This window comes from Peromyscus californicus, unplaced genomic scaffold (assembly GCF_007827085.1).
Source record: "Peromyscus californicus insignis strain IS unplaced genomic scaffold, ASM782708v3 Scaffold_12__1_contigs__length_115047231, whole genome shotgun sequence".
Taxonomy (NCBI): domain Eukaryota; kingdom Metazoa; phylum Chordata; class Mammalia; order Rodentia; family Cricetidae; genus Peromyscus; species Peromyscus californicus.
Window position 1 is genome coordinate 84,940,823 of NW_026294413.1, and position 15,218 is coordinate 84,956,040.

At 53.2% G+C, this 15,218-nt stretch overlaps 1 protein-coding gene across 1 annotated transcript in view; it reads left to right on the forward strand.

Moving 5' to 3' along the window:
• Window positions 1-15,218, forward strand: part of Zmiz1 (zinc finger MIZ-type containing 1) — a 205,787-nt gene that overhangs the window by 115,787 nt on the left and 74,782 nt on the right. Inside the window, 1 exon segment of the mRNA XM_052733631.1 lies at window positions 1,406-1,511. Coding sequence (XP_052589591.1) covers window positions 1,406-1,511 — 106 coding nt within the window.

Here is a 15,218-nt window from a genome sequence, read left to right on the forward strand (position 1 = left end):
GCCCAGAGCTCTGATCTAGCAGGTACTGGTCCTCCTGGGGAAAGGGATGCCATTGGCTCCTCCCTGATTCTGTGACACTCCATCTGGCCTTCTGTGTCCCTTCAGTTGAAATGAGGAGGGAGTCAGGCGTGGGGATATGTCTACAGTCTCAGCGCTCAAAAGCATCACAGGTTGGAAGCCAGACTGGGCTACATAATGATACCCTCCCAAAGAAAGAAAGAACAGGATGAGGGAGAAAGGGAAAGGAGCTGCCCTCACAGGCGTGGTTGAAAGGTTCTTCCCTTTCAGCTCAAGAGCCCTCGTGGCAATCCCCCAAAGTGGGCAGGAAAAAGTGGCTTGCTGTTGTGATGGCTCTGGATGCCAGGCTAAAGCCATTGCAGCCTGAAGCCTCATAGCAGCATCCAAGTAGGTGGACCCCAGAGACTTAGGGACTGAGTCTCCCTTCCTCAGCAGCAGGAGTGTCTGGGAAGACTCCTCCCGACTCAGCCATGGCCTCCCCAGCTGCCCTCCTTAGTGACTTCATTCTCCAAGTCCCATCCTTCCTAACAAGGAAGCATTGTCCTGCCACTGTTAATGAGGTGGGAGTATAGACCTGGAGCAACGGGTCACCCAGGGATAGGTCTTCCTGGGACAGTCAGGTGGGCGAGAGCCCTCGGGGCCTCTCCTTGGACCCTGGGGAAACCCAGTTCCACACAACACCCTCCAAGGCTCCCATCTCTCCAGATGGGTAAGATTCAGGGCTTACTCTCAGGGCTTGGTGCTAAGTCAGACCCCAGGCTAAGCTTCCAGGATACAGGGGTCTGCATTTCTAGGCTGAGGTGTGATGATCTACAGAACCAAGTAGATCCATCTGGTCCGCCTGGTCCAGGAGCCCTTAACACACACTAGGCAATTCTGCCTGTCAACTATGGGAAGAGCAGTAAATCCCAAGTCCCTGTTTCTCAGGGCATGGCTATTGATGCAGGATATTGAGGGATTCAAGGCATCTCCAGGAAACCCCCAGGATGTGTTGATGCCTGGGAACTGCAGAGGCAGTGAGCACCTGCAGAGGTATGGGCAGAAGTTCAGGTATGGTGGGGGAGGCCTGAAGAGAAAGAAGCATCCTGGGCCTGGGCCTGGGCCTGGGAAGGTAAGTTGAGGAGCCCTGGGGTGATGCATAGTGCCTAGCTGGGGCCATTCTGGCTAAGGTGGCATTACCTCTCCAGCTAATGGCTAGCTAGGAGGTGATCATCCAAGCCATTGAAAGAGACCCACTAGAATCCTAGCTCCCCTGGCCTTAGACCCCTGCCGTAGCCTGGCCGCTTCGCCTGCTTCATGATGTAGTGGGCATGTGTCCCTACCTCCGAGGCTCAGAGCTCTGATGAACTGGTAACTCACCCTGGATTTCCCTCTTCCCTGATGTCAGGTGGTTAGCCGCGTGGCTGCCCAACAGGGGTTTGACCTGGACCTGGGCTACAGACTCTTGGCCGTGTGTGCTGCCAATCGAGACAAGTTCACCCCCAAGTCTGCTGGTAAGTACCTATCTGGGGCTCCACAGGGGGAGCAGGAAGGTGGAGAGAACCTCGGTTGGTCTAGAGGTGGTGCAAGCCTCTGAACACGAATGGCTGAGCCATCAGCTCTAGGGCCTCCAGATGGGGCTCAGCTCAGTGTGTCTCCCAGCACAGGGGCACCACAGAGCTACCAAAGGTTCCCAGATATATCCCACACCCCAGCATAGGCACTGTGAAGGTAGGCTGGGCATCTTCTCGTTCGATCCCTGCAGTGAGCATTTGACATATGCCTTGTGTTATCTGTCCAATTGTACCAGTGAAGAAACTGAGGCTCAGAGAAGCAGAAGAGGTCTTCCTGGTCATGGAGCTATACTACAGAGTTAACATGCATAGTGATCCTTACACACCATTCATTCATTCATTCACTCACTCACTCATTCACTCATTCACTCATTCATTCAAAACCCATTTAAAGCAAACAAAAATGAACCTGTCAGTCTAGCATTTCTAAAAACCTTTTCTGCATAACATTGTCTATTGAGACTTGGCCACAGCATATGACTCATGAGCCAATATTTTACAGAGGCCAGGCAAGGTGCTGACCTTCATTCTGTCCTAGGGGAACACATCATAGTTACTGAAATTTGGGGGCAACTTGAGCAAAAAAAAAAAATGGACCCCCGTCTCAATTTTTTTTTTTCTTTTTCAAGATTCACTTTTGCATCAGCCACCAGCCTCATAAATGTGCTTAGGCAGCAGGTACATTCAGAAGTCTGCCTTTGCTAAGTGGATAGTCTCTAGACCTGTTTGATCTCTTGGGAAGGAGGAATGATATTGAGACTTGCCTTGCAGGGATCATGGTAAGTTCTAGAAACATGTCAAGTGCCTAGTGTAGTGTTAAGATGATACTGACATTCTTTATTGATTCAGGATGAGTGGATAAATGATTATAATGTGGAGAGTGCACGCACAGGTGTGCACACATGTTGACGTGTCTGTAGGTTCAAGCAGATGTGCACACGTGTTGGAGTGTCTGTAGTTCAAGCTGTGCTCAGGCTCTGAAGGAAGAGTCTAGGAGAGATTGGCAAGTGCAGACCATGCTGGGTCAAGGGAAGCTTCCCAAAGTTGAGAAAGAGTTGACTATCTGACAAAACCAGGGGCAAACACCTTCACGGGTGAAAGGGGCATTCTGTGCAAAGGGCCTTGGGTGGCAGGGGAACAGGGCTTTGTGTCAGAATTAAAACAAGGACTGTGCTTCTGAAACCTAGAGCACGGGGCCAGAGGGCGCTGGTGGAGTCAGTGGCAGCTGAATTGTGTAGGCCCTGTCTTCAAAGTTGTGTTCTCTATCCTGAGAGTCATGGGAACGTGGGTAGAAAATCTCAAGTCGGTGACAGCCATGTCTGCTAGCACAGGGGACGGATTGCATGGGGCAGTGTGGACACAGGGGCCAGCAGCAGATCTCTGGGGAGACCACCGGGGCGTGGCCTAGTCACAGAGTGCTCGCCTGGTGTCCTTGCTTTCTATTGTTGTGACAAACCACCACGATCAAAAGCAACTTGGAGAGCAAAGGGTTTATTTCCACTTACAGATAACCCTCTCCCATCCGGAAGGGAAGTCAAGGCCCAAACTCGAGGCAGGAACCTGGAGGCAGGACCTGAAGCAAATGCTGCTCGTTGGCTTGCTTCCTGTGGCTTGCTCTGTTTGTTTGTTGGCAAAATCAAGAAAGAATATGTCGGCAGAGAGGAAAAGGGCCAATGGGAGAATGGGCTGCTCTGGAAGCCAGAGCTACTTCTTAGTGTGTGTGTGAGGGCGGGGGGGTGTGCGGGGGCGGGGGGCTCAGGCCTTGTAAACCTGTCCCCTGGATCTCTTAAACCCCTCTCCTGCTGGCTCATACAGTAGTCTGTGGAGTGCTGTAAACCTCAGCTCTGTGAGACACAGAGTACTATCTACATTTGAGAGGGTGGGGACACTGTTCAGAGAGGTCTTGCGGCTTGTCTGCAGTCACACAGCTCACAAATGATCCGGCTGGGACTAGGACTCCAGCCTTCTCTGGGGGCTTTGCCTGCTCCATCGGAGCTGACCCCGGGTCTGGTCAGATCCTAGAGCAGCAGACCTCTGCTCTCATCTAGAATCCAAGCACTCTTTGACTTGGCACAGGTCTCTCCAGCAGGGTGCTGTACTCTCTGAGTACCGTGCCATCACTTCTGAAGCAGGGGTTTGCTCTCTCTTTGGTCTACGTACCAGCAGGGCAAGGTCAGAGTTCACAGCACCCCTTCCAGGGCTGGTGTCCGTGTCCTCCCTGGGCGACTGGTGACGCAGCATGCTGTGCCTTGGCAGAAGCGGAGTCCCTTGTTGGGATTCAGGCCTGTCAGACCCAAGAGCCCTGACTCACTGCCTTTTCCGAGGTGTGACCCCAAGAAGGAAGGGCATCCCCTGCTTGGGAGGGTAGAGGCCAGTCTTAGGAGGCTGCAACAACTGGTTTCCTTCAAGAGATGAAGGGCTTCCTGGGCACAGGCTGAGTCTCTCGGCCACCTCGCCTGCCTCCGAGCTGTAGTCAGAGGTTTGCCCGCCTGCTGCATAGCTGTCTCTGGGAACTCAGAGGGCTCCCTCCGTGTGGGCTAAGAAAGAGACCCAGCGGGTCCCTGACATCGTGGGCACCAGTAGATGCTGCTTGCCAGCCATCCTTCTCCATGTTCCTGTCCCCAACGCATCTCCTGACCTACCTCGTCCTTCTGCCCTGGGCTCTGAGAACGAGCAGGTCCATTATCAGATGGAAGTTTCCCTTCAGGTGCGTGTGCCTCTCCAAGCCTCCCAAGAGGCCTCGGTCCTGGCACTCTGTGCTCAGAGCCTGTGGCACCCCAGCTGCCCTCCCTTCCCCACTTGCCTGGGCTCCGCTCTGTCTAGCTTGCCTGTGCAGTGTCTCTGTCCTTCCTCCCCAGGGACCTCTGCTGTCTGTCCCTTCCTTGCTGTTCTTGACCAGATCTAGCCTCCTTGGCGTCCTGTGCCTGTGTGGGTTTCTTTGCGTCTCAGACCTTATCTGCACACTTGGTACATGTGGCTATACATGTGTGTGGCTGTGATGGCATGCATGTCTTTATGTGAAGTTATGCGTGGTGTGAGGTTGTCTATCGTGCATGTGTGCAGTGTGTGTGTGTGTGTGTGTGTGTGTGTGTGTGTGTGTGTGTATGTGTGGTGCTGTGAGTGTGTTCAAGGCCATCTCCCTGTGTATGCATGCCTGGTATTTCTGAATGTGTGGGTGTGTACATCTCTCTCTCTCTCTCTGTGTGACAGTGGGTCATGCATGTGTACATTGTATGTGTGTAGGTCTGTATGTTTGCACTGCCATCTGTCTGTATGTTCATGCCTAGTATGTCTGGCTGTGTTGAGTGTGTAGACATGTATCTGATGAGTCTTTCTGTTTATAGTGTGTATGTGGAAGGGTCTCGGTGCATAGAGACCTGTGAGTGTGCACAGCTGTGTGTGGGCTCTGGAGGTGGTGCATGCCTGTGACTGTGTGACTGTGAATGGCTGAGCAGTGTGCGTGCGCGCGCACGCGCGCGTGTGTACGACTGTCTGCATCTGTGGGCACCTCTCCCACCCTTCTGCCGTCTGTCTCTCCTGTCAGGAGGCCAGGCTGGGGCTCGAGAAGGCCATGGAATGAGATCATGCTGCGAGGAGAGATGCTTTGTCAAGAATGCTGGCAGAGAGTGGGGCTGTGTGCATGACTGGGGCTGTGAGCAGGGTGGTGGCTGTGAGCAGGCTCAGGCCTGGGGGCAGCACTGTATGGCATGAGCAAGAGAGAGGGAGAGACAGAGACGGAATGCAGAGCATGAGCAGGGCCCAGACACTACAGCAAGCCGCCCAGGCAGCTGCCTCCACGTGGGGCCCTCTGATGCCCAGCCCCCAGCTCTTTGTTCTGCTGCAGCCTTTAGCCTCTGCGCACACGGGAGCAGGAGCACGCGTGCGCACATGCACTCAGCATCCTCATCTTGAGGCTCCTGAGGGGCCAGCTGCACCCCATCCCCCACCCCTTACCTTTGCCTAGCATAGAAGGTCACCTGCCCAGCCCCCAGCACCTGACACCTCCCAGACTCTCCTCCAAGACTGTAGCAATGCCCGTCAGCCCCCTCCGCCACCACATGCCAGCCCGGAGTCACTTGGCAGGCTGTACTGAAATCTCAGCAGCCTCTTCGGCACTGAGTGGTTCAGCCTTCTGGCTACATGGGTGGGAGTATCAGACAGTCGCCATGTCCGAGGTCCCCAAGAGTCCTCTGCATGCTTCTGCTGGTGTTCATGCTTGAAGAGGTCTATGTAGCCTCAGCTGACCCTCTGAGCAGCCAGCACATGTTGAAATAACAGACTAGAGAATGTCAGAGCTCAGAAGGTAAGCAGCCCAGGGACCAGAGGAAAGGAGGATGCACAATGGGGCTGGGACAGGGGTGGGGATGCCTGCTGTTTTCCTTTCCACGCTTCTTTCTCCCTGGCATAGCCAGGGCTGTGGGTTCTTTCGGGTGTTATTGGCATAATGGGAGTGTGGGAGCCCAGCTAGCATGGGAGGCGTCAAGGATACCCAGGGCCACTCTGACAGGCACCAGCAGGCTTTTGGAGAAGGGACCACAGAGGCAGAAGAATGGTCAGAGTGGGAAGAGATAATCTTCCCTAGGGACAGGCAGAGGACACAGCCAGGCTGCCCAGGACTGGGTGTGACAACAGAACTACCGGATAGCTTTAGAAAACGCCTGTCAGCCCCCTGCATTTGCTCTTTGTGGGGTAGCACCATCATGCAAATGTCTCGCTTCCTTTGGATGGGAACCATGGGTCTGCATTCCCAAGAGGGATACAGTCTAACAAGTTCCCCCTTGGGGACACGTGCTGTGCCCAAACTCCTACCTACTGTCCTACCCTGCCCCCCAGCCTGCCACTGTGGACATGCCCATGTCTGATCTCTGTTCTAAGCACACCCTCACACCTTCCAGTGCAGCAGCCAAAGCCCCAAAACAGGAATGGAAACAATGTAACTTGCTGGCTTTAATTTCCCTAATATGTATGTGTCTGCTCTATTTCCCTGATGTGTGACATGCCGATAGCCTCCAAGGGAGGTGTCCGCTGGTCATAGTAGAGGCACTGAGGCATGCCTTGCCTCTCTCTGCCTGTGATCTGTGGAGGAGGGACTTAGGAGACACTGGGTCCCACCCTAGAGCTCTCAATCCAGGGGTAGGGGCTGAAATGGGGACTTCTACAGTAGCTTGTGTGGCAGCCCTGTAGTTCATTTGTCATGGGGCTGGGATGGGCCACAGGCATCCAAAGCCAGTCAGATCATTTCAACTTCTACCACCCGGGACTCCTTACACCAGGGAAGGCAGGTGAAGACCAGCGTCCTCCTGTCTTGGGAAAATAAGCCTTCTTGCACCCACCTGACTGCATGGTGGCTCTGTGGCGCCTCCATGGTGGGCCGCGCTCCCGGTCTCATAGTGTCATGGCTTCTATCTGTACCTTCACCCTCCCCCATAGCCTTTCTCCACCCTCTCTGCCTCTGCCCACCCCAGCAGAGCTCTCAACTGCCTTCCCTTCAGCATGGAGGACAAATGGCCCCATTCAGGGACACCCGCCCGAGCTGTCTCTCTAAGACAAAGCTGTGTGCAGCTCCGCGTGAAAAACGGCTCACGGCCGCCCAGTGAGCAAGCAGGATTGGTGGGTGCAAATTGCAGGGGATTTGTTAACGGCTGCCAGCTCCCCCAGAGATAGCAGGAAGGCAAGGCCTTGTCCTTGAAACACTGGCAGGCTGGGGCACCTTTTCAAGGCCAGGGACAGACTTCCTCCTGGACACCACCCCCACCCCCACGTGGACTCTCTGCGTAGAGCTGGGATGTGGGGGAGGACTTGGCTTCCTTCCTCCTGCAGGACCTTCTGCCTGTCCCAGGCCGGGTCCCCTTGGAAATGGCTCTGGATTTTATTGCCAGCCCCTGGGAACTGACTAACGATCAGATATGTGTAGTGACCCAAACCTATGTGCTCAGTGCCATGGGAGAGGTCACTGGGGCACACCCACTTACAGAGGAGGAAACTGAGGCCCTGAGAGGGCCAGACAGACTCCAGCCCCATGGTCCCCAGTGCTGGTGACAGAATTTACTTGTAGGAGGGTCACATTTGGGTCCCAGGAAGCTATCCTTTCTCCTGAATGACCATGAGTGACCCAGGAAGACAGGTTGTCCTGAGGCAATGGCCCCGGTTCCCCCAACTCCCAGCTCCCTGAGGGATGTGGCCTGGGATCTGGTGACCTTGTTCTGCTCTTCAGGAAAGAGGGACAGTGGGAAGAAACTTGTGGACCCAGCATTCCCAGGCTAAGGAGTTGCAGGGGAAGGGAGGGCAGGAGGATAGTCCCCAGGGTATTAAAAGTTCACGTTGGAGAAGGGTCAGAGTCACGTCAGAAAGCAGGCAGATGTGGGAAGAGCATCCCTCTCAGGGAAAATGAAGGGCTGAAATTCTCCATGGCCACAGTGGCCACTGAAAAAAAGGGCTGTGTTGGAATGCCTAGGGCACCATCACATAGCCTTTTAAGAACAACAACCAACTTCACCAAGGAAGAGCACACCAACTGGTTGTCCAATACTAAATGGTCAGCCTTGAAAACACATGTACACATAGCATTATATGGATGGAGCAGATTGCATTTATTTATTTAGAAATGTATACACACACACACACACACACACACACACACACACACACAAAACCTGCCAGGTACACAAACTGTCCATGAGTACACTAGGCCCACAAAATAGGCAGTGTCCCAAAATATCGACTTACAGAATGTATCTACTACAGGGGAGGTGGGTGTGTGACCCTTCCCTTTATTGCCTATGTGTTCTCGTGAGTTTCTTCTGAGCTCATTGGAGTTGTTAGGGGTCGTGAGAACAGAGCCAACTCCTGGATGGCTCAGCTGTTTCCCTACACAGATAGCCCACAGTGGTGCCACAAGAGCCCTGGGGGACAGGTCTCTTCTTGTCAGGAGGCCATTCTCTCTGCCTCTCTGCAGAATTAGCTCATTGCTCCCCGCCCTGCCACAGAGACTTGTGCAAGGCCAAGGCTGCCTGCGGCTCAGCCAGGTGTCTACTTTCCAGACCCATCCAAACTAAGAGGCCAAAGGGTTAGGGAAGAGAGGAGGGCATCCACCCACGGTAGGAGGTGTCTCCAGCTGTGATCCTTCCAAGTGATGCAAAGCCCTCTCAGCTGGGGTCTATGAGTTAGAGGGGTAAGGATCAAGGATGCATATGGTAGGGGAGGCCAGGCTGCTAAAGGCTTCCTGCTGAACAGTGTGTATCTGACATGGGTTCCCCCAAATGCAGATCCTACAGTGAAGATTCCACTGTACTTTGATTCTTCGGGGGGTGGGGGGGTCCCAGAAAGCATGATAGAGAAATAGGAGCATGGGTGGGAGGGAGAAACCTCAATGAGGTATGGCTGTTAGGCATGGTATCTGCTGTGGGCTCCTGGTGTTCAGCCTGCCTGGAACTCTGTTAGGCAGGAGAACTCACCCCTCACCCTGACCAGCTAGGAGCCACGGGGGAAGAAGGACTTACCCACTGTCCCCTGACTGTCATTGTTGAGGGCTGTCTGGGTTGAGGGATTTGGTAGGTCAGCTTCCAACATGCAGGTAGCTCTGCCTGGGGGCAGCCACCTGCCAGGTCGCTGTGTGCAATATAGCAAGATAAGGCCTCCGCCGTGCCTACCATGAGAACTCTGCATGCCACTCTCCCTGTGTCCCCTCTCATCACCTGGACAGATTCCAGTCCAGTTAGATTATGGCTGCATTCCTGAGCGTCTTGCTCCATTCTTTTGGCTTCTACATGGGGACTGTAAAAAAGAACTCTATTTCACTACCTGAAGAACTATTCATCACTCCCTACTGTGGGCTAGCCACACTCAGAAACTGTCAAAATAATGAAAGCCACTCCTGAGTCTTGGTTAAACGACATCTCGTGGGGACTTGGGACCATTTAAGCCATGACCTACAGGTCATGTCCTGTGGATGATGGCATTTTACTGGACATTGGTTCCACCCAGCCTCAAGTTCTCCTGCCTTCTAAGGCCTCTGCACCGCGAAATGGTACAAAAGGGAGAAAGGGGCAGTGGATGTTGGGTGATTTTCAGCACAAAAAAATGCCAAACAGGAAAGGAATGATGGGGTGCCAGTGCCAGCCCACTCTAAGCATAGGCTGCAGGTACAGAGAGAGAGAGAGAGAGAGAGAGAGAGAGAGAGAGAGAGAGAGAGCCCAAGCTCTCGAGGTTTGAAATAAATGAATGCATCTGTTCTGTGGGTGAGAGGTGACAGGAACGCCACACCCACCACAGCTTGTCACCGGTCTTCAGGTCCATGAATCCCCAAGGCAGGCTTTAAGGAAGAAACTGAGGTTCTGCAGGTAGAGAGACAGAGGTAGAGCCAGGCCATCTGTGCTTCTCTGTAGCGTGCAAGCAACCTGAGTAGCTAGAAAGCAACTCTGGAGATGAAGACCCAAAAGCACTGTCAGCCATTCAGGTGACTCCTTTCTATGCCAGCATTCAGCTTCCCAACACAAAGGTGCCTTCAGGACAGAGGTTCTGCCGAAGAAACAGGTCCCTCTGATGCCCCAGGGTAGCCCAAGGAGATATAGCTGGATAAAGCCAACCACAGCCATTAACGTCAAAAGGGAAGGAGCAGGTAGGAGGGTCAAGTAAGCCCAGGACCTTGGCCTTAAGATGGGCTTAGCATTCTCACCAAGAGGAGGGATTCTAGGAGATTCCAGGACAGGAAGGTTAGGTAGATCCAGGGCTTGGCAGGAAGTGGGCAAGTAGGTATGGAAACTTTCTCAGCAAGTGTTGCAAGTCGGCAGCCTTGTAAATACCTCCCGATAGAAGCAGACAAGAATCAGCAGTTATTATCTATCTTGCCTGTTTAGATTTACAGCCAGGGCGGGTCAGGAAAGGGCATCTGGATTAGGAGAAAATCTACTTTATATCCCCTTTCCGCCATAACACAGCAAACCTGACATCAGTGGGGTAGCCGTCACTCATCCCTTGTTGTGACCCCAGCCTCCCGCATCCATCGCCTGGTGTAGGTGAACAGGCTGAAGTTTAGAAAGGTCAAGTATTGTGAGCCAGTGTTGTGAATCAAGCAAGAGTATCTGCTGGGTGTGGTGGTGCATTCCTGTAATCCCAGCACTTGAGAGAAGCGGAAGGATCAGGCGTCCAAGGCCAGGCTCAGCAACGTAGACTGGAGGCCAGCCTGGCTTGCATGAGAGCCTGTCTCAAAAACTGGGGAGATGACTGGAGGTAAAGCACTGGCTGAGGAAGCATGGAGAACCTGAGTTCTAATCCCTAGAATTGCATACAGATGAGTGCAGTAACATCTGTCTGCAATCCCAGGGGGGAAGCCAAGACAGGAGCATCCCTGGAAACTTGTGGGATTCCAGTTCTCAAACTGGGTGCATGGCTAAAACTGACACTCAAGGTTGTTCTCTGATCGCCACATGTATGCTCCAGCATGCATACTCACTCACATATGAACATGTACATACATATATGCACTCATACCATACACACACACACAGTGAAATTTAAAAAAAACAAAAACAAAAAAACCCAGCCACTCTTAGTGCATACACCTTTGATCCCAGCACTCAGGAAGCAGAGGCAGGTGAATCTCTGTGAGTTCGAGGCCAGCCTGGGCTACAGAGTGAGTTCCAGGACAGCCGGAGCTATGTAATGAGACTCTATCTCAAAGAAACAAAAACCAATCAACCAACCATAATCCAGCACTCGGGAATCAGAAGCAGGCAAATCTCTGAGTTTGATGCCAGCTTGGTCTATGTAGAGAGTTTCAGGCCAGCAGGGCTATATAGTGAGGAGAGAGAGAGAGAGAGAGAGAGAGAGAGAGAGAGAGAGAGAGAGAGAGAGAGAGAGAGGCAGGAGGTGGAGAAGAAGAGGGAACAGTGGTGGTATGATAAGATGGATAGCTGAGCAGGTAAAGGTGCTTGTCACCAAGGCTTTCGACCTGAGTTCCCTCCCTGGTAGGTGAGGAAAACCCGTTGCTCCTCTGTTGTCCTCTGACCTCCACATGCACGCCATGGCATGTCTGCACATACCCTCACTTATTCGCAGAAAAATACAGGCCAGTTGGAGGACACCAAGTTCAAGACCAGCCTGGTCTACACAAAATAAATGAATAATAAATAATAAAAATATTAATGACTCGAGCTATCCAGATGACTTGAATTTCTTGCATATGGCAATCTTAAATATACGGCAGGGATTTGGACCCATCTTTGGGGTCATTTGATACTCATGGTAAGAGGCAGAGAACCTAGGCTGGCCCTAACTGACATCAAGAACTCTTTCTAGCAACCACTGATAGTTCGTAGAGAAGAGTAGCAGTTAAACATGCAGGGTCAGAAGCAGCCTGCCTGGCTCCGAATGCCACCCAACCCCCTACTTACCAGCTGTGTGACCTTGGAAAAGTCACCAACCTTTTTGTGTATCTGAGTGAAGGGACTCTCAACAATGCCAGCATCACAGGATTGAGCTTAGAACAGAGCCTGGTGTCTGGTGATGGCTGTGTGTTGGCAATTTTACCCAACACACTGGCATCCAGTCTCCTGGGATGCCTAGCATCCCTAAGGGGAGCACAGAAGCTGGGGTCTGAAGGGCAAGGGACCTGTTTGCATCAGTTGCAAGCAAGGAACATGCTAGCTGCGCCCATCTGGGCGGGGAGGGGAAGGGGCTAAATACCAGGCACAGGGGTGGGGACTCCTGTGACTCCAGTCCAGAAGTCCTGGGCTGTGGTTTCCATGGAGTTCAGTATGTATCTCCTCCCCCTCATGAAGGGAGGCTGAGCCCAGCTTGGGAGGCCGGAAGTTACAGAGTAGAGAGCTGACTGAGGAAGGCAGGACAGGGCCAGCAGTGCCCAGTCTGTGCCCTAGGCAAGAGCTCTGTCTCAACAGGTGTTCCCAGTGATGTTCTCAGAACTCAGGACTGGAAAGAAGGAGAGGAACATTTACTGAGTTTCTGCCCGGCATTGTGCCGGGTGTTTTATCAGTCTTAGGGCTGGTCATCACAGTCACTCAACTTACTTCAGGGACTTGGGAAGCTGGCACACTGATAACAAGGCAAGGGGTGGTGGGGTGGCTGGCGGTGGGGCCCAGCACAGGTTGTCCCCTATAGTGGAATAGCAAAAGAAAGAAGCCAGTGAGGAAGAGGGTGTGGCCTTGGCCTGCTGACTCCAGGCACAGTGCTCTCTCTCCTATTTCCTGGTCTCACCTCTTCACCCTCCCTCCCTGGGATCAGTCACTGTCAAGGAGGAAGTGCACCTTGGCCTTCTTGGCCAGTTGAGCTGCCCAAGTCAGCATGCACAGAGTGCTCAGAGACCAGGTACTGGAAAGTGGACACTGGCCTGGGGACACTTTCCAGTGACCTTCATTGGGTCCCAGTGATTTCTGGGCCAGGGCTGTTCATAAGATAGTTACAGCTCAGAATGAGAAACCAAAGTGGGGACAACCTAGGCTAGGGGTCCAGCTCAGGCTTCAGGGTCAGCCTAGCTCTGACATCTGACCCTGGCCTTGTACTGCAGCCCCATACTTTAAGGAAAAAGTATGCCACAGAAGGTGGCATCTCCCCAAACACCGGACACCAGAGTACTGACCACGTATAAAAACTCTTGCTTTGTGGTCCAGGTTGGAAGTCTACTGGCAAAGCCATATGAAAATCACCTCAATTCTCTCAGCTTGGGGTCCAGTGCATCTAGAATCCAGGTCTCTCAGCTAGAGCAGCAGCAATTCTGTTTCCGTGGCAACCCCGCTATCTCTCGAGGGACCATCTGGATCCTGTCACCCTGGCAAGGTGCTGCCCAGGCAACCAGGTGTTTGTGTTTTGCAGAAAAGCTCTGCATAGTGATAATTCCCTCTCTGGGGACAGGGTGGTGGCCAGGCAGGTGGCTGAAAGGAAGGAGGCCCACCTTGGCTAATGTCAGGCCTTTGCTGAAGAACAGGAAAGCCCTGGCCTATGGCTTCTCGTTAACATATGCCTCATTACCTTCCTCAGAACATGGAGGCTTGTTGAGGCTGGCCAGCTGGGGAACACTGCCCAGGGGCTGGACTCCTTGCAGGGAATTCCAGAGGACCCAGCCTCACCTGTTTGGAATGAAGAGACACTGTTGTCTCTAGCAGGAAACAGGAATTACCAGGAGCCTGCCTTTTCTTTCGGACTGTCTCGTAATTAGAGTCAGCAGAAACTCGCTGCCGACAATAAGCTGAATTCACCCCTGCAACGTAAGCACCTGTGTGCCCCAAGAGTGTCTGCACCCTCGAAGAGCTCACACACTGGCAATAGGCAGGGACATGCTTAGGAGGAACACAATGTCAGAAGAGCCACATGGCCCAGGTAGGATAGAGTAGGGGGCATGTAGAAGCTCCCGCTGGCCATCCGACAGGAAGCTAACCTAGACTAGATTGGAGCCAAAGTGGGGGACGAGACAGTTGTGGGGGTGGGGAAGCACAGCCCTCCGCCGTCCACCACAGCAGCTCACGATGGAATGCTTCCCTTTGCTGGACAAGGAAACTGAGGGTCATGGGAGTAAAGTCCAATGCTCGGGGCCACATGGCTGGAGAGGGACTAGGTCAAGGCAGAACCAGACAACGGCATCCTGAGGGTGTGCTGCTCTGATGTTGGAGTTGCCAGGGGAGGTTCCATTTCCTGGGGACCTGAGGCTTATTTCTGGGCAATCCCCACCTTTTCCTTCCCTCCCTCCCTTCCTCCTCCCCTCCCTCCCTCCCTTCCTCCCTCCCTCCTCCCTCCCTCCTCTCCATGCTGCTTCCTCTTTTATTCTCTATTTTCTTTTTTACCTCTTCGCTCCCTCACTCCCCGACGCTCTCCTCATCTTCTTTGTCTTTCCCTGTCCCCAGGGACCTCAGCTCTCTGCAGCCCTGGCCCTGCTGGCTCAGCTGTGCTCCACCTTGGAGTCACCATCACATCTTGTTCCTCTGTCTGAGCCTCAACCCTAGGGTGCCACTGCCATTTAGCTCTGCCCATTCCTGAGTGCCTCCACCACCACCATGGAAGGAGCATAGCGAACATATAGTCCTGTCCCCTCACGTTTCTTCGTGGTCCTGATCCCCTCTCAGAGGTGCCCCCAGATGTTTGCAGTCACTCCCTCCCAGAGACCAGGATGCGCATCTGTGCAGACAGGTTTGGGAGAGAAGGTGAAGACCCTACCTTCCCTAAAGAGGCAGGAGATTAGTGAAGCTCTAGTTATGGTGAAGTCAGATAAAAAGCTGCGAGATTCAGTGAGGATGCCCAGGCACTTGTTTATGTACCCTTGTGTGAACAGAGGCAACTTGGTGATCCCTGGAAAGAGATTCGAGTGCTCCACTTCTGAGGCTGAACCTTGTGTCTGGCTTTCCTAATCCAAATGGAGAAAAAGAAGAACAGAGTGGCTGCCCCTTTAAAAAATGGAAGCAGGATGCTGAGCCCCAGGGCACTGGGGGCCCCGATTGGACCACAGTTAGATTTTAAACTTATGGTCCCAGGCTCCGCCCTTGGGACGGAAGGGCTCCCTTAGCTCCATGTGGGACTGCTATCACCTACTTAGGCGGGTAAGCCAAAGTTGGCATCCCAGCTGAAGGTCCCAGAAGTGAGCTGGGGGTCAGAACACCAGCCCCCACACAGTGGGCATCCTTGTGCAGTGAGTAGGCAGCAGAG